The sequence below is a fragment of the Balaenoptera musculus genome, chromosome 9, assembly GCF_009873245.2.
Source record: "Balaenoptera musculus isolate JJ_BM4_2016_0621 chromosome 9, mBalMus1.pri.v3, whole genome shotgun sequence".
Classification (NCBI taxonomy): Eukaryota; Metazoa; Chordata; class Mammalia; order Artiodactyla; family Balaenopteridae; genus Balaenoptera; species Balaenoptera musculus.
Genome location: NC_045793.1, coordinates 23,516,900 through 23,539,580, shown reverse-complemented (window position 1 = coordinate 23,539,580; position 22,681 = coordinate 23,516,900). Strand labels below are relative to the sequence as shown.

General features: G+C 37.6%; 1 protein-coding gene across 13 annotated transcripts in view; it reads left to right on the top strand.

Annotated features, from left to right (window-relative positions):
* The window catches only part of NRF1 (nuclear respiratory factor 1), a 138,867-nt gene that overhangs the window by 51,548 nt on the left and 64,638 nt on the right, over positions 1–22,681 (top strand). For all 13 annotated transcript variants that reach the window (XM_036863080.1, XM_036863075.1, XM_036863068.1 and 10 more), the window contains 3 exons: positions 1,910–2,024; positions 5,090–5,216; positions 21,294–21,434. In XM_036863080.1, the coding sequence (XP_036718975.1) occupies positions 1,910–2,024; positions 5,090–5,216; positions 21,294–21,434 (383 nt within the window). The remainder of the gene's footprint in view (positions 1–1,909; positions 2,025–5,089; positions 5,217–21,293; positions 21,435–22,681) is intronic.

Here is a 22,681-nt window from a genome sequence, read left to right as displayed (position 1 = left end):
CATCTCCCTAAAGACATACAAATGGCCAACAAGTAAGTGTATGAAAAGATGCTCAACATCACTAATCATCAGGGAAATATAAATCAAAACCACAATGAGATACCACCTCACCCCTGTTAGGATGGCTATTATCAGAAAACCAAAAAATAAGTATTGGCGAGGATGTGGAGAAATTGGAAGCCTGTATGCTGTTGGTGGGAATGTAAAATGGTTCAGCCCCTGTGGAAAACAGTATGAAAGTTCCTTAAAAAATTAAAAATAACAACTACCATATGATCCAGCAATTCTACCTATGGATGTTTATTCAAAAGAATTGAAATCAGGATCTCGTAGAGATATTTGGATTCCTGTATTCATTGCAGCATTATTCACAGTAGTCAAGATGTGGAAACAACCTAAATGTCCATTGACAGATGAATGGATAAAGGAAATGTGGTATGTATATATGGAATATTATTCAGCCTTAAAGAAAGAGGAAATCCTACCGTATATGACAACATGGATGAACCTTGAGGGCATTATGCTAAGTAAGATACACCAGGTCAGAAGGACAGGTACTGCATGGTTCCACTTATATGAGGTACCATATTCAAACTCTTAGAAGCAGAGAGCAGAATGGTGGCTGCCAGGGGCTGGGGTGTGGAAATGGGGAGTTGCTGTTGAACAGCACAAAGTTTCAGTCCTGCGAGGTGAATACGTTTCTAGAGATCTGCTATACAACATTGTGCCTATAGTTAACAGTACTGTACTGTACACTTAAAATTTTGTTAAGGCAGTCGATCTCATGTTAAGTGTTATTACCTCAATTTTTAAAAAATTAAATGTTGGAAAAAATGCGTCAATAAGATTTTTTTCCTCTGCCAGCTGTTTATGATGGAAGGGAAGGTAAAAGGCATAAATTTATTTTTTAATTACTTTTGGGCTCTTTAGAGAGGTTTATTTAAGTCAGACTGAGTATACTACTAAACAACATGTAGAGAGGCTCATCTAGATTAAAATAGGGAGGCCTATTTTAATTGAGCCACTTATAGAACATATATGCCAGGATAACGTGAGCACTTAAACCTAATTTTCATTTAAGCCTTTTACAGGGTTCACAAATAGGGATGAAGGTGGATTGTCTGTTTTTTTGTTTTGTTTAAAAAAAGGAATGCCCTTGATATGTTGAGATTGCATGAATCAGAGACTGTAATAATTCCTTAAGGCCTACCCTTTCTTTCAGTTATTAGTTTCAGGGCAAACCAGACCAAATTTTATTACCATTTTTTCCTTAGAGTGGGACAGTTTTCATCTCTTTCCTGCCAGGATGCTTTCATCAACATGACCTTGTGGTCAACAGCTCCATTTAGAGCATAATTCTCAGATATAGAAAAAAAATTTTTTCCAATTAAGATGGTATCCTTCTAGATATTTCTCTTATATGTGGTGTGGTGGTATTGGAGTTCCAGGTATGAGTGATTTTCTCTGACTTCTTAACTTGGCAGTTTCTTGGAGTAATGGATAGAGGGACACGGGGATGGAAACGAAATTTGAAATCTGCGACTTTTTTGTTTTGGCAAACTGTTTCTCTCAATGCTGCAATTTCATCTAGCACCTTTGAGAATATTGCCTTAACAGTATGGGTATGCTGACAAAACAAAACAAAAAAACACATTATATAAAACTCAAGCTGGTGTGTGGTGGGGAAGTATAAGTCATTTACTTTTTAAAAAGATTTGTTGTAAGTTTTAATGGTAAATTAAAAAACGATCCATGTTGAACAGTAGTGAAGTATACTGATATCAGGAGTATCTATATTTATTGATAACATATGAGGAAATAAGTGCTACTTTTTTGTACCTCTAATTGTTTTCTGCCTTGTATAGCTAACAGGCTCTGCCTAATCTCAGCGCATCCCTTCTTATTTCAGGTCCTGTGGGAATGGCTGCTGCTGCTGCTGTGGCAACAGGAAAGAAACGGAAACGGCCTCATGTGTTTGAGTCTAATCCGTCTATCCGGAAGAGACAGCAAACACGTTTGCTTAGGTGAGGGCTTCCTTTCTCATATTGTTGCTGTTCCTCAAATACTTTACGGAGTGGATGACAGAGTTAGAGTATACCTTATTAGGTTCATCAAGGGACACCAAGTTAAAATCTTTGATGACAGAATTAGACTTTAAAGTACTCTTACAAAATAAATAAATGAAACTAGAAGTATGATTAACAGATGAATAGTATCACATTAATTCATTCAGAGAAAATTTATATACCTGCTATGTGCCAGGCATTGTTCTAGGCCTTGGGAATATAACAGTTAACAAAATAAATTCCCTTAACGAGCTTATATTCTAGTGGAGGGAAAAAGAAAATAAACAAGTATGTAATACATCAGATGACGAAAGTGCTATGGGAAAAAACAAAGCAGAGTAAGGAAAATAGAAAGGTTAGGGGATTAGGGGGGATATATAGTAGTTTCTCTTTTTCTATAGGAATGGTCTTCGTTCATAAGCCAACCTTTGAACAGAGACCTGAAGTAAGTATAAGGGCAACTATGTTGATGTCTAGGAGAAGAACTTTTTGGGCAGAGGGAATAGTAAGAGCAAAGGTTCTGAAGTGGGAAGGAGTGTATTAGACATGTTTGAGGAACAGCTGGGGAAAGAATGAGAGGAGTTGTGGTCAGAGTAGTAGTGGAGAGCCACACCATGGCATCTTCTGGTCCAATATAAGGGCTTTGACTCTTACGCTGAGTGACGTAGGAAGTCAATGAAGACTTTTGGTCAAAGCAATGATATGATCTGGCTTATGTTTTAAAAGTATCACTCAGGCTACTGTGTTGAGAATAGTTTTTTGAAATATAGTTGAATATTTTGATTATATATTTATCCATAGCTAACTTTATAAAAATAGTATTTTACCCTTGCATACTTACACTATGTGAACTACTCTTTTTCTGGCTGAAATAACTTTGAATCATTTGTAGAATGATGATCTGTCCAGATTTAATGAGAATGGAAGCAGGGAGACCAATTAGGAGGTTATTGTAGTAATCCAGGCCAGAAATGACAGTGTCTTAAAACCAATGTGGCAGTAGCAAAGGCAGTAAGAGGTGGTCAAGTTCTGGATGTACTTCAAAAGTAACCCCAATATGATTCCTTGATGGATTGGATGTGGTGTGTGAGAGAAAAAAAGGAGTGAAGGGTGACCTCAAGGTTTCTGGTCTGATTCCTGGAAGGATTGAGATGACACTTACTGGAAGAGGAGCAAGTATGAGAGTGAGGGTAGGGCAGAATCAGGAATTTGGTTTGGACACGTTAAGTTTGTGATACCTCTTAACCATTAAGTGGAGATACAGAATAAGCAGTTGGATATATGAGTCTATAATTCAAAGGAGAGACCTTAGCTGAAGATATAAGCACATAGGTAGTATTTGAAACTATGAGGCTGGAAGAGATCACCTAGGGAATGAGTGTGGACCGAAGCACTTTACCCCTTAGGGGTTAGAGAAATGAGAGGAATTATCAGAGGAGTCCAAGAAACGACCAGTGAGTCAGCAGGAAAACCAAGAGAGTGGTATCCTGGAAACCAAGTGCAAAAAGTGTTTCAAGAAAGAGGGCATGTGATCAGCTCTGTCAAATGCTGCTGACAGGTTGAGTAAGATGCAAATTGACCATTAGATTTAGCAACATGGAGGTTATGATTGAACTTGACAAGAGTGTTTTCCAAGGAGCAGTAAGGATGAAAGGATTGGAGTGTCTTCAAGACAGAATGGGAAGAGAGGAATTGGAGACAGTGAATATATTTTCTATCTTCATTCCTTCAAGGAATGCCACCAAATTTCTTGTTTGGTATGTGGTCCTTTGCTCAGTTTTATTTCTTCTGAAGAGTTTGTAGCTTGCAAAGAAAGATTATTACACAGATGTGGTGCATGGAGGACTTAATATTTTGACAGGTTGCATAACATGTATTCATATATGATAAGAAATTTAGTCTATAAAATGTTCCAGAAGTTTCTTCTTGTAGTGTTTTAAATACTATATCCAAATATTTACGATGTTTACTGGAATGTTGAATTCAGAGTGCCAGCCCATGTAAATGATATGTGACAAAAGCTGGAATATATAGTCTATATTAAGAACATAAGTAAGAAACTGAAGGGAAAATCCAGAAAGTACTTAACAGTAGCTTTCAGCAAAGAAGTTATATACCACTAGATGGGCCAAAAAATTTCCTTTCCTTTAATGATAAATTTCATTTCCTTTAATGATAGTACAGGCAGGAGGAATTAGAATGTATTATTTATAGAAATATTTTTTCTATAATGGGCATAGACACAATAGTATATGCTTTTGGAGAAAGATGGGAAACTTTCTTGTGATATGTTGGCTTTGCTTCATTTGAATTGGCATGACTCACCAGTCCCTTGAAAGGGTAGACCAAATTCCCAGAAGAATTATAGGATGTAGGACTTTAATCTCCCATGATTTCAGAGGGAAAGGACAGTGTTTCTATTTCATCCAATGTTGATATATTTGAAAAAGCTCTTTTACTCCATCCTCATTTGTAAAATACTTCGGGACTAAGAATTATTGTTTATATCACAATGAAAATCTGCAAATGGCAACATTTTTGAAGTAGTATTTTTGGATAAAATTATGTCAGTAAGACATAAACAATGATTATATCAGTCAAAGAAATTAGAAGCAGGTCATTTAAGGCCCCTTCATTAAACATGGAGTTGATATAATAAAGTCTATAAAAGGACAGCTCAGCATTAATCTTTGCAGCAGTAAGAGAAAACCCCTTTGGTATTGATGAGATCAGGAAGTATGATACTCGCTGTATTCAGCATTGTGTCATGGCTGTGTCCTGAGGTAAACCTGAGGTAGACCCTTATATCTATCAGTGAGCTAGTCGTGGGTCTTCAGGACAAAGGTACCTACATATTTCTACTGAACAGGATGTTAAACCTCACACACTCCCTTTTCACAATTCAGGTAAAAGAAACATCTAATCAGAATAAATTGTCCCAAGTCAAAGTAAATCTTGTGTCTGTATCGCTGTAATTTCTATCTTCTTTAACTGTTTTTGTTTCTTTTCATTCTCTGATTCAGGAAACTTCGAGCCACATTAGATGAATATACTACTCGAGTGGGACAGCAAGCTATTGTCCTTTGTATCTCACCCTCCAAACCCAACCCTGTCTTTAAAGTGTTCGGTGCAGCACCTTTGGAGAATGTGGTAAGAAACCTTGAGTTGTGTTCTCAGATACCCTTTGCTTTCTGTGGGTTGTTGTTCACATTTTTTTGATCCTTAGTCTAGCACAATAGTATTCTGTCTTCCCTTCATCCAGAGGTTGGAGTTGGGACTGGTTTTCAAACTCCTTTATGCAGATCAAAATAAAAAGGATCATTTCTGTTTCTACTTTCCATAACAAGGTATTTTACCTCATCAGATGCAATGGAAAAAAATGACGTTGTGTTCTTTAAGAAACCAATGCAAGATTTTGTAAGAATATTACTGATTTATGTCAGAAACAAAATGGTGTATACTCAAGATGTGAACTTCACGAGGCAAACCTGGGAGCATTTTATTGATCACTGATATCTGAGTTGCATATTTTATTTTATTTTTTTAACTTAAAAAAATAATTTTTTGGCTGCGTTGGGTCTTCGTTGCTGCACTTGGGCTTTCTCTAGTTGCGGCGGGCGGGAGCTGCTCTTCGTTGTGGTGCGCGGGCTTCTCACTGCGGTGGCTTCTCTTGTTGCGGAGCACGGGCTCTAGGTGCACGGGCTTCAGGAGTTGTGGTACATGGGCTCAGTAGTTGTGGCTCGCAGGCTCTAGAGCACAGGCTCAGTAGTTGTGGTGCACGGGCTTAGTTGCTCCGCAGCATGTGGGATCTCCCCGGACCAGGGGTTGAACCCATGTCCCCTGCATTGGCAGGCGGATTCTTAACCACTGCACCACCAGGGAAGTCTGAGTTGCATATTTTAAATCTCTTGTATTTCTTCAAAGAATTGATTTAACACTGCTTCAGTTTTGAAATATAGTTGAATATTTTGATTATATATTTATCCATAGCTAACTTTATAAAAATAGTATTTTGCCCTTGCATACTTATACTATGTGAACTACTCTTTTTCTGGCTGAAATAACTTTGAATCGTTTGTAGAATGATGATCTGTCCAGATTTAAATTGCATTTTATTTTTACTAGGATAAAATTTATTAGCTTACAATAACATTTATTAGATCTCCCACATTGAACAGATATTACAAGAGTTCAGAATTAGTAATCAGTTGAGATTTTATTGTATTTTTTTTCACACACACAGATGTTGTGGTTCTTTCTTAACATTTTTGAGTTTTGTTTTGAGTTTTCCTTTAAATTCCTGAGGCCCTAGAATAGGATGCATATTAGGACCTTTCCTTAGAGGAATATGGTAGATGGCTTCTAGTGCAAAATGGTACCTGACAGGCAGCCCTCATGTAGTTGACAAACATGAAATCTGGACATGTCTTCTTCAGTATTAAAATTTTTAGATAGTATTACTATTACTAATAATAATGAGATCTATGAAAAAGCCTTATCTGGAAGACTCAGAAAAATACCTCTGAAAATTACTCACTGAAAAATTCGAAAGAAAGTGTTAGAAAACGGTTGGAGTCCTCCATAGAATACAAAAAGTTACAGACTCTATGAAACAGGAAAAAAATGGTCATTTGATAGCCTAAACTGAGAAAAAGCAGGAGATATTTTTCTGTTGACTGACACTTGATAAATATAGGCTAAAGAATAAATACCAGTAGAATTAGAGACAAAATATGTCTTCCAGACCACTAAAGAGGAAAAAGTCTATGCACAAAAGATAGAAAATAAGGGGAGGAATTTAAAAAAAAACAAAACACAAAGTATAGAACAAAGTAATATAAGTGAGACCAACTAATTCTGTTATAAACCATAAATATAAATACTATATTTATATTGTTGTTAAAAATAAAGATTTGCTTTTAGATTGGAACAACAACAACCCAAATCAAAACCCAATTCTATTAAATTTATGTGACATACAGTGACTCACAAATGTTCAAAGTAGATGCAAACGATACCATCAAGAAAGTGAAAATACAATCCACAGAATGGGAGGAAATATTTGCAAATTATATATCTGATACAGAATTTGTATCCATAATATATAAAGAACTCTTATAACTCAACAATAAAAAGACAACGCGGAATTCCCTGGTGATTCAGTGGTTAGGACTCCATGCTTCCACTGCAGGGAGCATGGGTTCGATTCCTGGTCATGGAACTAAGATCCCACAAGCTGCGCAGTGCGGCCAAAACAAAAACAAAAACAAAAAACAATTAACCCTATTTAAAATGGCGAAGAATCTGAATAGATATTTCTCCAAAGAAAATATAGAAATGGCCAGGAAGCATATGAGTACTTGATAAATAATCATTAATCATTAGGGAAATGAAAATCACAACTACAGTGAAATACTTCACACCTACTAGGATGACTATAATAAAAAAGATGGACAATAATAAGTGTTGGAAAAATTATGGACAATAATAAGCGTTGGGATGTTGAGAAATTGGAAGCCCCATTCATTGCTGTTGGGAATGTAAAATGATGCAGCTGCTTTGGAAAACTTTGGCAATTTCTCAAAATGTTAAAAGCAAAGTTACATATGACCCAGCAATTCTACTCCTACGTTTACCCAAGAGAACTGAAAACAAAACTTATACACACAGTGTTCATTGCAGCAAAACTTACATACAAAAATGTATACACAGTATTCATAGCAGCATTATTCATAATAGCCACAAAGTGGAAATAACCCAAATGTCCATCAGCTGATGAATGGATTAAAAAAAGTTGTATTATCTATACAGTGTAATATTACTCAGCAATAAAAAGGAATGAAGTACTGATAAACATTACGGCATGGATGATCCTTGAAAACGTTGTGCTAAGTGAAATAATCCATTCACAAAAGGCCACATGTTGTATGATTTTATTTATGTGCAATGTCCAGAATAGTCAAAGCTATAGAGACAGAAAGTAGGTTAGTGGTTGCCAGGTTGGAGAGGGGGGATGAAGGAATGGAGAGTGACAGCTAGTGGGTATGGAGTTTCTTTTAGGGGGAACAGATTATGATAATGCTTATTACATGACCCTACAGATATTTAAAAGAGTGAATTGTACACTTTAAACGGGTGAATTGTATGGTATGTGTGGTAGGCTGATTAATGAATGGCCACCAAAGATATACAGATCCAAATCCCTGGAACCTTTGAGTGTTACTATATGGCAAAAAGGACTTTGCAGGTGTGGTTAAGTTAAAGATTTTTGAGATGGGGACATTACCCTGGATTGTTCAGGTAGGCCCTAAATCTAATCACAGTGTCTTTATATAAGAGGGAGACAAAGGGAGATTGATGTAGAAGTAGATGTGTTGGCAGAAGCAAGAGGGTGGGTGCAGAGAAGGGGTCAGGAGCAAAGGAATATGTGCTAGACAGCAGCTAGGCAAGATGAGAAAATGGATTCTCCCCTAGAGCCTCCAGAACAACCAGCCCTGCCAACAGCTTGAACCTGTGAAACTAAGAGAATGAATTTCTGTTGTTTTAAGCCACCAAGTTTGTGATACTTTGTGGCAACCATAGGAAACTAATATGTATGGTATATGAATTATATTTCAGTAAAGCTGTTAAAATTTTAAAAGCAAAATATCAGGCAAAGGTATGTCAGACAAATCCCTACAAATGTAAATCATGGATCACAGCATTAATATCAGACAAAGCCAGATTCTCAAGACAAATGAGTATTAACTGAGAACCATAGGTCTTCTAGTGTTGATAAGCAGTTTATGCCTCAAGTAACATTAAAGCAAAGAATGTAGATCAAAAAGTTAGAAATGGGAGAAAAAAATAAAAAGAAGCCACAGTGGTAGTAGGAGGCTTTGCTATCTTTGTCTGATCAAGGAAGAAAAATATAAATAAGAACATAGAGGTCTGAATAATAGAATTAATAAGGTTAATATAAAGGATAGATATATTAACATTGATATCTTACAAATATATTTTTGAATATACCATATTTGAAAAATTACATGAATGGGTTATAAGAATTGACCATATGTTATTATTAGGCCCCAAAGAAAATCTTAATAAATTGTAAAATGCAGAAAATTACACAGGCCATGTTTTTGACCAAAGTATAGAAAATTTAGAACTTAATATAAAAAAGATTGACAGGAATTTTCAGCCACATGGAAATATGAAAAAACAACTTAATTTGCAGACTATTTAAAAACAATTTTTTAAAAACTTTAAAAATTATGATCTACACTGGTGCTCAAAGGAATGTTTATTGCCTTGATTTTTTTTTCTTTATACACAAGAAAGAAGGAAAAGAAACTATATCTAAAGCAAGAAGCTGGAAAGGGAACAATAAAATAAATCTAAGAAAGAAATAGAATAAGTAAACATGAGGAAGAAATTAATGATTTTGTAAACAGAAATAGAATCGTTACATTCAAGAAATGGTACTATGAAAAATCCAATGAAATAGAAAAACTTCTAGCATGCTAATTGAGAAAAAGGATGAAGAAAAATATAGTCTTAGAAGTGAGATAAGAGTTATAATTGCAGATAAGAATAGATTGAACATTGTAAGGAAATGATGTGCATTAATTTTGTTCTTTTAAATTAAAAATCCTAAGTGGATAATTCAATAAGAAAATAAAATAACGAAAATATATCCAAACCTCAGTAGGATAATAAACATGTACAAAACTGAAAAAGTAATTAAACCATATCCTTCAAAGGGACACTACGCTCCTGATTATTTGGGGTGACTTCTGTTAAACCTTCAAAGTACAGAATATTCTTTAATCTTATATATATACCAGTACACAGGGTGGTATTAAAGAATCAGAGCTCATGTTTACCATAATCAATTATGCAGTGTATTCCACATAATCTCATATTAACAACAGTAAAAGAAATGATTTGGATTTTGTAATAATGTCTAACATTTATTGAATGCTGTGTTCTAGGTTATAAGTTATAAGCACTTTGCATGTATTATCTCATTAAATATTATTAAAATTTTGGTATTTGCATTTTGTCCTCCTACCTGAAGCCATCATTAATCTTCCTTCTTGCTCTTCTTTCTGGAGGCTGCTGGGAACTCTGGAAAATTAAAATTCAGTAGGGCCGTTCATCTTTGGAATATGGATTTCAGATTCAAGATTGTCAGTTATTTTACAAATTTGTCAAAGGGGGATTGAAAACTTTACTGGGCCTTTTTTTTTTTTTTAACTTTATTTACCTATTTATTTATTTATTTGGCTGCGTTGTGTCTTCGTTGCTGTGCGCAGGCTTTCTCTAGTTGCGGCGAGCGGGGAGCTACTCTTCGTTGTGGTGCGCAGGCTTCTCATTGCAGTGGCTCCTCTTGTTGCAGAGCACGGGCTCTAGGGTGCGCGGGCTTCAGTAGTTGTGGCACCCGGGCTTAGTTGCTCCGCGGCATGTGGGATCTTCCCGGACTAGGGATTGAACCTGTGTCCCCTGCATTGGCAGACGGATTCTTAACCACTGTGCCACCCGGGAAGTCCCTACTGGGTCTTTTAATAGGTGGTGTTGAGGTTTCTCTTATATTTTCCAGGGTTTTATTTATTTCTCCATACTGTGTTCTGCCCATATTACCTCCTTGCCCACAGTTGGGATATATGGCAAGCCACTGTAAACAAAAACAAACTGGAAAAAAAATTTTTCAAAATAACAACAACTACAATTTACTGAGTGTTTACAATGTGCCTGTTTCTGCTAAGCACTTTATGATTTTTACTTAATCATTACAGCAACCCTATGATGTATATATATCTGTTATTATCTGTGCTTTACAGATGTAGAAATTGAAGGTTTAAGAGCTTAAGTATTTTGTCCAGGGTCACACAGTAAAGAGTGAACTAATGATTAACATTCTTAGTATATAAAGAGCTCTCAAAAATCAATAAAAATATGAACAGATTAATGAATAAAAAGATCCAAAGATATGTTTGAAAATGGGTTAGATATTAGAAGATGATATTAAGGAAGTATGTTATTTTTGCAGGTTGTGATAATTGTATTGTAGTTATATATGAGAATGCCCTTATTTTTCCAAGATGCATGTTGAAATATTAAGAAGTGTTGGGACTTCCCTGATGGTCCAGTGGTTAAAGGACTCTGAGCTCCCAATGCACGGGGCCCGGGTTCAATCCCTGGTCAGAGAACTAGATCCCGCATGCCTCAACTAAGATCTGGCGCAGCTAAATAAATAAATAAATAAGTAAATAAGTAATATTTTTTTTAAAAAGTGTTGCAAAGTCTATACTTTAAGTGGTTAGCCCAAAAAAATGTGTGTGTGTATAGATGGCAGATAAAGTAATTATGCCAAAATGTACAACTATTGAATCTAAGTGGTGGACGTACAGACATTTATTTTACTGTTCTTTCCACCTTTCTGTATATTTAAATTTTTTCATTTAAAAATTATATTTTTAAAAATACCGGAAGACAAAAGAGAAAAGAACATAAACAAAAGGAGAAACTACAAATGTTTAACAACCACAGAAATTTTCAAAGAAATGGGAATTAAAACAAAAAGTCATTTTACATGGCTCATGTTGGCAAACATGAAAAAAATATAAAACTTGCAGTGTTGGCATATCAAACAGGCAATGTAAATTGGTGTAATTTTCTGGAGGGCATTTTGGCAACTGGTATAAAAAGTGCCCCCAGTGTACACTTTTTAATCCAGCTTCCTTTTGAAATTTTCTCCTAAGAAAATAATTGATTAAATGAGCAAAGATATCAGTCACTGTACTATTTATAGTATTTTTTTAAAAATTGAGAATAACCTAAAAGTTCAAAGATAAGGGGTTGGTCAGATAAATCGATGGCTCGTCCATAGATAGGACTGCTGCACTGCCATTAAGCATGATGACATAGATCTTTCTAATATTTTCAGATGCTGATGATGAATTATTAAGTGAAGAAAACAGGTTATAGAACCATACAGAATTTGATCCTACTTTAAAAGTAAATCTGCATTTTCTACATGTTTATGAAATTGCTGAGTGCAGAGGATTGTTGTAACTAACATTTGTATAGTATAGCAGATTTATATTCTCAGTAGTCCTGACAGGAACCCTGAGATGTAGGTATTTATTTTGCAGATGAGAATACTAGCTCAGAGAGGTTAAGTGATTTGCCCAAGAGTCCCCAATTTCTGGATAATAGAGCCAGGGCCCAACATCTCCCATAGGTTTGTCTAGGATATTGAATGTGGAGTTTCAAATTTAATCTCATTTTCTTAGTCTTTCCCCCACTCCTCTAAAGGGGGACAAATATACCTTCCAGTTCTTCCCAGTTCTGTGAAAGGTCGGTATGGTTGTTATAAGCAAGCACCCACTATAGCTACTGCTAGCTTCTTTCTGGGGAGGGAAAGAGGCAGTATAAATGTCATTATTCTGGTGCCACTGAACAGCAAAGGTCACTTTCCCTTTCCCTCCTCCTGGTCAGACCTGCAGAACCAAGAGAAGAGGCCAGAGAACCTTGGGGGTGAGTAAGTGATGAGGCGAAAGATAGTAGGAAGTAAGAGAGAGAAACTTCATCTATATGTGCATATGTTTGTATGCAGTTTTTAAGGAAGAAAGTCATTTCCATATATATTGAAGATGCAAATAACACAAAACAGACATTATCAAAAATACTTTCAAAAGATTGACTGAAAGAGAATAGGAAAGAGAACAAGCTCCTCCTAGATATTTTAATAGCATCTCAAGTTCAGCAAAACTAAAGTCTTCTCCTCCCCAACCAAAGAAATTAATGTCTGTTTCCAATATCTGTCCTCCTCATCCAGTTACGCAAGGCAGAAACCTAGAGCCATTTTAGCACCTCCCTCTCCTCTTCTCCACCCCACACCCCATCTGTTACTTTGTTCTCCATTCATTTCCTAAATACCTCTGAAATTGGCCCACTTTCTCTGTCTCCGTTGCCACGGCCCTAGCTACCAGTCTTGGTGCCCATCCAGTTCCCTTTTTGGTGGCAGGAGCCCTCTGCTTGACTCCCACCTGTCTCTAGCCTCATCTTGCCGCATCCCCCAGCTTCCCTCTCTACTCCAACCACAGAGTCTTTGTTCATTCCCTTGCTTCATTCCTCCACAAAGCTGTTGTGTATGCTCTTCCCTCTGATTTGCCCTCTCTTACCTCCTTCTTCACCTTATTAACTTTGACTCATATTTAAGAACTCATCTCAGTTGACACTTCCTCTGTGAAGCCTTTCTGACCTCCCTGTGCAGATTAAAGCCCCTTGTTCTATCCAAGACTCTCACAGCACCTCTGAGCACTTATTATAGATGCTTTATTATTTACTGATTTGTGTGATTATTTGATTAATGTCTGTCCCCAGCTAGATTGTGAGCTCTTAAGATGGCAGGGACTGGATCTACTTTATTCTCCGTTATGCTCCCAGTGCCAAGCACTGTGCCTGCCATGAACAGTTGCTCAGTGATATTTGTTGAATGAATGAAGCATCCTAAACGTTTGGCAGCACTTAGAAATTCAGAATGCAGATTTGGTTTCTAAATTCTGATCCTGCATTGGATCGAAATTGAGATCTTGAGAAGTAAAGATCTATTAAGTTAGATTGTGTCATCTTTTATAGTACTTGTCCCAGTTTGTAATTACACATTTATTTTTTAAGAGCTTTTTTTTTTTTTTTTTTTTTTTTTTAAATTTTATTTATTTATTTATTTATGGCTGTGTTGGGTCTTCGTTTCTGTGTGAGGGTTTTCTCTAGTTGCGGCAAGTGGGGGCCACTCTTCATCGCGGTGCGCGGGCCTCTCACTATCGTGGCCTCTCCCGTTGCGGAGCACAGGCTCCAGACGCGCAGGCTCAGCAATTGTGGCTCACGGGCTTAGTCGCTCCGCGGCATGTGGGATCCTCCCAGACCAGGGCTCGAACCCGTGTCCCCTGCATTGGCAGGCAGATTCTCAACCACTGCGCCACCAGGGAAGCCCTACACATTTATTTTTGTGATTATTTTTGTGTTTGTCTTCTCCACTAGATTAGAATATATACAACAATGGGGTACTGTGACTGATAACTTTGCTTGCCATTTTGTCCCCAGCCCTTTCCTTAGCACAGTGCCTAGCATACAAATGAATAATAAATATTTTTTGGATGGAGAAGCTGCTGGTTCAGAGATTACATATGCCATGTTTATATATGTAACATGGGGGTAGTGAAATAACTTAAAATTAGGCAAACTCTCAGAAAGGGACTTTGACTATGATGGAGAATGAGAGTTCCTCAACCTAGAAACTCAAGATTTCTCTAAGTTGCTTGGGATCTACTACCTTCAGATCTAATGTCCTCTGCAGTTTAAAACTTTTGTCTTTTTAAGCCTCTGCTCTTTAAAACAAAGCAAGTTAAAAGACCTCCAGAATAATTCCATTGAATGTTTTGGTCTTTTTGAGTATCATTCTTAGTGAATGAAGGTGTGGCTCCCATAGTAAAACATAGAGTTATCAACATTTAGACAGGCTAATTCAATCCTGCACATGAGTTGATGTTAACTAGAGTGGGCATATGTAGCTAAAAACTTCCCTTTTGTGAAAACTCTGTTTAGGCTTTGATTTCTTGAGTGGTTTCCCACATTGATTTTTCCTATATGTGGCCCAGTGTCCTCATGTGTGAAATAAGGATAATACCAACTTCACTGGGGAGCAGTAGAAATTAATTAAAGTTTATTATCATTCCCCTATATATAACGTTTACAGAGAACCGGCATGAAAGGCATTGGCAAATGGTAGATTTTAAAGTTGCTGTGCCCTAAGGACCTTCTCTTGGTGGCTTACTGCCTTATCACATACTTTTATGAGCTTTGTAGAACAGGCCTAGAAAAATTTTATTGAGGGACAGAGAGAATTTCCATCTTTTTTCAGAAGAACCATGGGAGTTTCTGAAGGTGGAGCTCTTTCCTCAGAGTCAATGATCCATAGCATTTAGATGGGGATACTCTGGGTATGACTAACCAGTTCTAAGGTACAGAAATTAGTCACAGTCACAGAAGCAAGAGGTAGCTCTGGGGTTATCACCAGCTTCTTTGAAGTCATCCTTCTGCCTTTGTTTAATTCCACCTTTCCAATACTGTCATGATTTCTTGTTCTAAGTCATTCACTTATTTAGATAGGTTTTTAAAAAATGGCTTCAGGTTAACATGAAATGTGGAAGCATATTTAAAAATTAGTAAAGGAAAAGCCCTATTGCTTGTTTATTAACTTATTCAATAAATATCTAACACTGTTAGATACAAAGTACGAGGTAAGGATTCCATCCATCTAAGTCCTTTGAGGTTTCAAGGTTCAAAACTAGGGATCCAGGGGGCAAGGGGAAAACTTGAGATCTGGACTGAGGCAGGAGAGGGAAGAGGCTGACATTGGGACTGAAGAGAGAACAGAATGAAGCCAACAGATTTCATGGGCCACAGCCTGTGGCCTGGCTCTGTGCCAGGCATGCTTCAGGATCACAAGTCTGAAGGCAGCTTTGCACTTGAGCATCTCTTTGTTATATACCTCAGATGACAATATATTTTTAATCTCAGAGGGGCTCATAGGTAAAAAATAATTTTAAAAATCTTTTTTGAGACCTTCCTGAAGATTCCTCTTTTATCCAGAAAAGCTTTGAGTATGCAAACGAATTATGATATCTTGTCTGGGACTGTTTTTGCAACCTCACTAAAGGCCCATTGACCTTACGGTTGTAGCATCCAATTCCTAAATCCTCAACAAGCGCGTTCTGTGCCCAGAACTCTAATGGCTCCTGTAAACACCCTAAACGCTCTCATCTCTGTTAATTATGAGGATGTTTGTTAATGTATTATCTGTACATGTCTGAATATGTGAAATGTTTCATAATATGTATTTTAAAAATAAAATACCTGGTTCCTGTGCTCAGTGATGTCATAACACTAGTTGTGTACAAGTGTACCCTGGAAATAACAATGTAAGTGACACATGATTATTTGAATCTGTAGGAGTTTAAAGGAGTAAGAGAATTATGGCAAGAACACTTGGGAAGTTTTCTCAGAGAAAGTGGAAGTTGAGTTGGGCCTTGAAAGATGGATAATATTTGGATAAGAAGCAGAATTAAAGACCCAGAGACAGAAAAGAACTTGCTAAATGCAAAAGTTAGTGAGGAGGATGGCCAGCTAAAGAGGGAGGATGGTGAGCAAAGCTGCCCAGTAGGACTCTGGGTCATGCCCTGGGAACTCAGGAGGGTGCTATTCACATAGTTCTCAGAGCTGGGCATGCACAACTGTACCTGGTGGCCCTGGTGGAGAGTATTGGGAAAGTAGGGAATGATCAGAACAGTTGAAATGCAAGACTGAGAAGTTTGGACTTCATCCTATAAGAAGTGGGGAACTGTAGGAGAGTATTTCTGAGAAAAAAGATAAATGAAAAAAAAAAAGAAAAAAAAAAAGATAAATGATAGTGAAGTGGCTGAACATACAGGCTTTGAAGCTACTTAAAAATTAGTTTGACTACCACTGGCATTTTTCACAGAACTAGAACAAAAAATTTCACAATTTGTATGGAAACACAAAAGACCCCGAATAGCCAAAGCAATCTTGAGAACGAAAAATGGAGCTGGGGGAATCAGGCTCCCTGACTTCAGACTATACTACAAAGCTTCAGTAATCAAGACAGTTTGGTACTGGCACAAAAACAGAAATATGGATCAATGGAACAGGATAGAAAGCCCAGAGATAAACACACACACATATGGTCACCTTATCTTTGATAAAGGAGGCAAGCATATACAGTGGAGAAAAGACAGCCTCTTCAATAAGTAGTGCTGGGAAAATTGGACAGCTACATGTAAAAGTATGAAATTAGAACACTCCCTGACACCATGCACAAAAATAAACTCCAAATGGATTAAAGACCTAAGTGTAAGGCCAGACACTATCAAACTCTTAGAGGAAAACATAGGCAGAACACTCTATGACATACATCACAGCAAGATTCTTTTTGACCCAGCTCCCAGAGAAATGGAAATAAGAACACAAATAAACAAATGGGACCTAATGAAACTTAAAAGCTTTTGCACAGCAAAGGAAACCATAAACAAGACCAAAGACAACCATCAGAATGGGAGAAAATATTTGCAAATAAAGCAACTGACAAAGGATTAATCTCCAAGATTTACAAGCAGCTCATGCAGCTCAATAACAAAAAAACGAACAACCCAATCCAAAAATGGGCAGAAGACCTAAATAGACATTTCTCCAAAGAAGATATACAGATGGCCTACAGACACATGAAAGAATGCTCAACATCATTAATCATTAGAGAAATGCAAATCAAAACTACAATGAGATATCATCTCACACCGGTCAGAATGGCCATCATCAAAAATCTAGAAACAATAAATGCTGGAGAGGGTGTGGAGGAAAGGGAACACTCTTGCACTGTTGGTGGGAATGTAAATTGATACAGCCACTATGGAGAACAGTATGGAGGTTCCTTAAAAAACTACAAATAGAACTACCATACGACCCAGCAATCCCACTACTGGGTATATACCCTGAGAAAACCATAGGTCAAAAAGTGTCATGTACCACAATGTTCATTGCAGCTCTATTTACAATAGCCAGGACCTGGAAGCAACCTAAATGTCCATCGACAGATGAATGGATAAAGAAGATGTGGCACATATATACAATGGAATATTACTCAGCCATAAAAAGAAATGAAATGGAGGTATTTGTAATGAGGTGGATGGAGTTAGAATCTGTCATACAGAGTGAAGTAAGTCAGAAAGAGAAAAACAAATACAGTATGCTAACACATATATACGGAATCTAAGGAAAAAAAAAAAAAAAAAAAAAAAGGCCATGAAGAACCTAGTGGCAAGACGGGAATAAAGACACAGACCTACTAGAGAATGGACTTGAGGATATGGGGAGGGGGTGGGGTGAGATGGGACAGGGTAAGAGAGTGTCATGGACATATATACACTACCAAATGTAAAATAGATAGCTAGTGGGAAGCAGCCGCATAGCACAGGGAGATCAGCTCGGTGCTTTGTGACCACCTAGAGGGGTGGGATGGGGAGGGTGGGAGGGAGGGAGATGCAAGAGGGAAGAGTAATGGGAACCTATTGTATATGTATAACTGATTCACTTTGTTATAAAGCAGAAGCTAACACACTATTGTAAGGCAATTATACTTCAATAAAGATGTTTAAAGAAAAAAAAAAAAATTAGTTTGATTTTCTGCTATATTCCTATATACTAGCTATATAATTTGGGGAAGTTACTTAAGCCTGAATTTTCTTATCTGCAAAATGGGTATAATGGTAGTTTCTTTATAGAATTATGTGAGAATTAATTGAATAATGTATGCAGTACATGACACGTAGCAAGTGTTCAATAAATGGTATTTCATTATAATTTATCAGTGTTTAAGAAATTTAAAATGGCAGCAGCATAGAGGATGAATTGGGGGAGGAGAGATTGGTAGGCAGACCATCTGATTTTGTTTTTAAGTGATTTTTAACTTTAATTGTGAAACAAGTTAGTTGACAGCGACATATTGGTGTGAAGTGACAAAGGCTTTAGCTGTGGTTTTTGGAATAGAAGGTGGAAGTTGGAAAACAAACAAACCTGTATTTCATCATATCTATGATACCATCAATTATAAGATGCACCATTATTTATGTAGTACAAAAAAAAAGAAAAAATGACAAACTCTGACACAATGCTTATTATCACTTAGAATTTTTATTTTATACTTATTGAAAGAGCTCTTTCAGGCTTACTTAGATACAGATTTTAATCATACTGCTTTTGTAAATACATAAAAAGGAAAATGTAAGTGAAATAAATTTCCTATTTCTAAATTTTTTTTTAGCTATTCCTAAAACTTTTTCGCACTCACATTCCAATTCTTCTGGATTACTTCCTGCTTCAGAGTCATCATTGTATGTGTGGTTTCATGTAATATTGTCCTCTGTGCCATCAAGAGCATGGGTGGTGCTTCATTTCTTTAAAAAAAAGCTCTACTGTTGTCTCTGAGACTTTTTCCAAGCTGCGACAAGTTTGATGCTGGTGCTTTTTGGTCTTACCAGAAGGATCACTGGGGAAGTAAGTTATCAGACCACAACCAAGACTCACATTCCTTTCTGAAATGGTGCTAAATGGTTTGTTGATTTAAAAGGCCAGGGGTTACAGTCATGCCTCCAGGGATAACAGCCATGTTCACATATGTGCAGTCAGTGACTGCTATGCCCCATAACACCTGGTCTACAGCAATTTTAACATGTATTCCAATTTCAGAGGAATGATAAATGTGGCGGGGGTGGGGGTTCATCTCAGGATTGATAGATCAGGTAGAATTGAAGCCCTAGCTTTTTAATTCTGGGAAAGTTAGTTAACTTTGCTAAGCAGACTTAGAAATATTGTGGTCACACCTGAAGTTGTAAATTACTCTGAGGGATGCTCTACCAGCTTCTTTTTTTTTTTAATCAAGATTTTTTTAAGGAATTATATAGCATGGGTAAGTATAGCAAAATGCCTGGATCTGAATTCCTAGAATTCTGCTGACCCATACAAATGGCTGAAATTGTTTGAAACTAGCTAATAATGTAATAATAGTAATAATCTAATGATTTTTTGTCTTTGAATGCCAGGTGTTTCTGCACAATGAAATTTACTCGTATTATTTTCATTCACTCCTACTATGGGAATACATACTAATATAATGATTTAACCTGATACATTAAAGTTCAAAGACCATAAAGTAGGCTTACTCAGTTTTTCTGTGAGTTGGTAGTGTAAAAACTCTACTTAGGATATAGAAACCTAGAAATCAGAAAATATGTATCCTTAAAGATGCCATGACAACACAGCTGTTTTGTTACAATAAATATATCAGCAGTAATTTTTGAAACTTTCTCTTTTAGGATAAGACTGAATCTCTAGAGATAATAATGATTCTACACGTTTGCACTATTTTTCTTTCATCACTTTTATTGTTGATCTATTTGGAAAACTCTGTAAAAGTTGTACATCGTAGCCAACAATAATTTTTACTTTTCCATATGCTTGAGGTTGAGTATGGGAATCTTTCTCTTTTAATCTTCATAGTGAGATATTTATAAGGAAGTGTGTGGTGATTGGAGTTCAGTCCACTTAGCAGAAAACCCAGGACTCAAACATTGTCATAACTTCTGGGTAAACCTCATTTTCTCTTACCCTTTTTTTCAAAGATAATGGCCTGAGCCCTGAAAGCAAGTTAATTTTCTATCCCATCTTGTCACATTTCTATAATTCCATGGCTTCTTTGTTATCCCCAAAGGTATCCTCATCCCCCTTGTGTATTCTTGTAAGTGAATGAACCCATTATTGGTGGTGGTAGGATCCAGTGTCTGTCTACCATTTCTGCTCATGATAGAAGAATGTGTACATGTACAATGTGCTGCTGTTAAGTTCTGTTTTTTGAGAGACCTTTCACTGGCAGTGGAAGGAATGGAGTCAGAGTAACAGTATCTGCTTCAGACCTGGGCTTGTCAGAGTTACAGACGCATCATGGGTTTGAAGTTCACCTCTGTCACCAGGGAGTACCAGAAAGGAGGAGGACTTGACCTGTGGTGCTCTCTCTGGCCCTGGGCCTTGCTGATAATGACACCTATGACACCCAGCTTGGTTTTTTTCTCTGATGCCTTTCAGTGCAGCCTCTTGTACAACTGAATCTCCTATTTGTTTGGTAGTCTAGCTTTGCAGGAAAGTAACGGCATAGGAAAGTTTCAAATAGGTTTCTTAGAGTTTCAGAGACATAAGGCCTCGGTGATCTTGAAAATGATTTTGGTAATTAACTGCCATAGCTAGGTTTTATCAAATGGCCTGGGAAATGCAGAATAATGAATGCCATTCCTGTTAGATCTGGAACAGGTATTGGGGCCAGCATTTACGGAGAAAAGGTGATTTTAACTGAGGAGCGGTATTTCTGTAAAACTTTTTTCCTCTGGTTTCTTTCTACAATTGTTACCTGTAATTTCATCATCTTTTCATTTAATTCTGTACAATGTGATGTCTTTGGGGCCAGCGGGTATTTTTATCTGCTAGTTGTAGACGTGTTTGTTCTTAGGGCTCTGCAATGGCTGAGGGAGGCCAGCCCCACCCGCTCTCCGGTTGCTTGGCACCAACCCTCCCTGGTTGTTGGGCATCTTGTTTACTTCTGCCTTGAATTCCCTGCAGGTGCGTAAGTACAAGAGCATGATCCTGGAAGACCTGGAGTCTGCCCTGGCAGAGCACGCCCCTGCGCCACAGGAGGTTAACTCAGAGCTGCCGCCTCTCACCATCGATGGAATTCCAGTCTCTGTGGACAAAATGACTCAGGTAAGGGGCAGGGAGTGAGGTGGCACAGGTGTGGGCGGGCCTCAGATCACTTTTTTTAGTTTTGTCCTCAGTGATATACCACCAGAGTGAGACACAGGCTGGAGTCTGATAGTGAAACAGTAGCAGCCTTGGAAAAGAAAATGTGCCAGGAGAATGCTCCAGCCGAGGGCGTGGATATGGTCTTCTACTTCTGTTGGCAGTTTTTTCCTTTCACTTGGGCCCTTGGGTTAGATAAAGAAACTTTTAGCTGGAGTTGGTTTGGGCAGGAGACTATCAGGACTTTGATGAATCAGTCAGGGGGGCAAGTAAACTTTCAGTCTTTCTTGGGCTGAGCTGCTCCTCTTTCCATATACATTCTGAATGCCACCACACTATTGCCAAGGAAGGCTCGCTTCTGCAGGGAGTAAGAATGGAAAACTCAGAAGGACACCCTCCTGAGTCATTGCTTTCCTCCTCTCCCTTTGAGAGGGGAAGTCAAAATGTACTTAGCCTGATAAATCAACATACCTCAGGGATTTTGCTAAGACTGTTCCTTATAAGTTTTTTTAGCTTTAAAAGTGATAGCTTGATCGAGATCAAATGCCTTTTTTATAACATCTTTCTACCTTATTTCTTTATTAATACTTCTAGCTTTAAATCCAGTTGTGAGTTTTCTTTCCTTATCTTATTCAGACTTCCCAGCAGCATTTAACATAGTTGATTACTCCTTCCTTCTAAAAATACTTTCTTCTCTTGGTTTCTGTACCCCACCCTCTCCTGAATATCCTCCTACCTCACTGGGTGCCCCCTCTCAGCTCTTGTGCTGGCTCCTCTTCCTCTTCTCACCTGATCAACATTGGCAAGTCCCAGGGCTCTATCTGTAGTTTTTCTCCAAGTAACTCATCCTGTCCTGTGGGCTTTATATCCCATCCGTATGCTATCTGTACCCCGGCTTATACCACTGTTAGATCTCCAGTACCTAACATGCCTGAAACAGAACCTTTGACTGCCCCCACTCTCCACTCCAAATGTGTTCCTCCCCTAGTATTCCTCACATCAGCTGATGGCACCACGGTCCATCTGGTTGCTCAAGTCCCAGCATAGGAGTAATCCTTGGTTTTGCCCTCACTCCCACACAAACCTCATCTAATTCATTAGCAAGTCATGTCATTTCATGTCTGAAATGTATTTTGAGTCTGACCATTCTTCTCAGTTCCCATCACCACCCTTGCCCAAGCCTTTAGCATCTCATGCATGGACTGTTTACA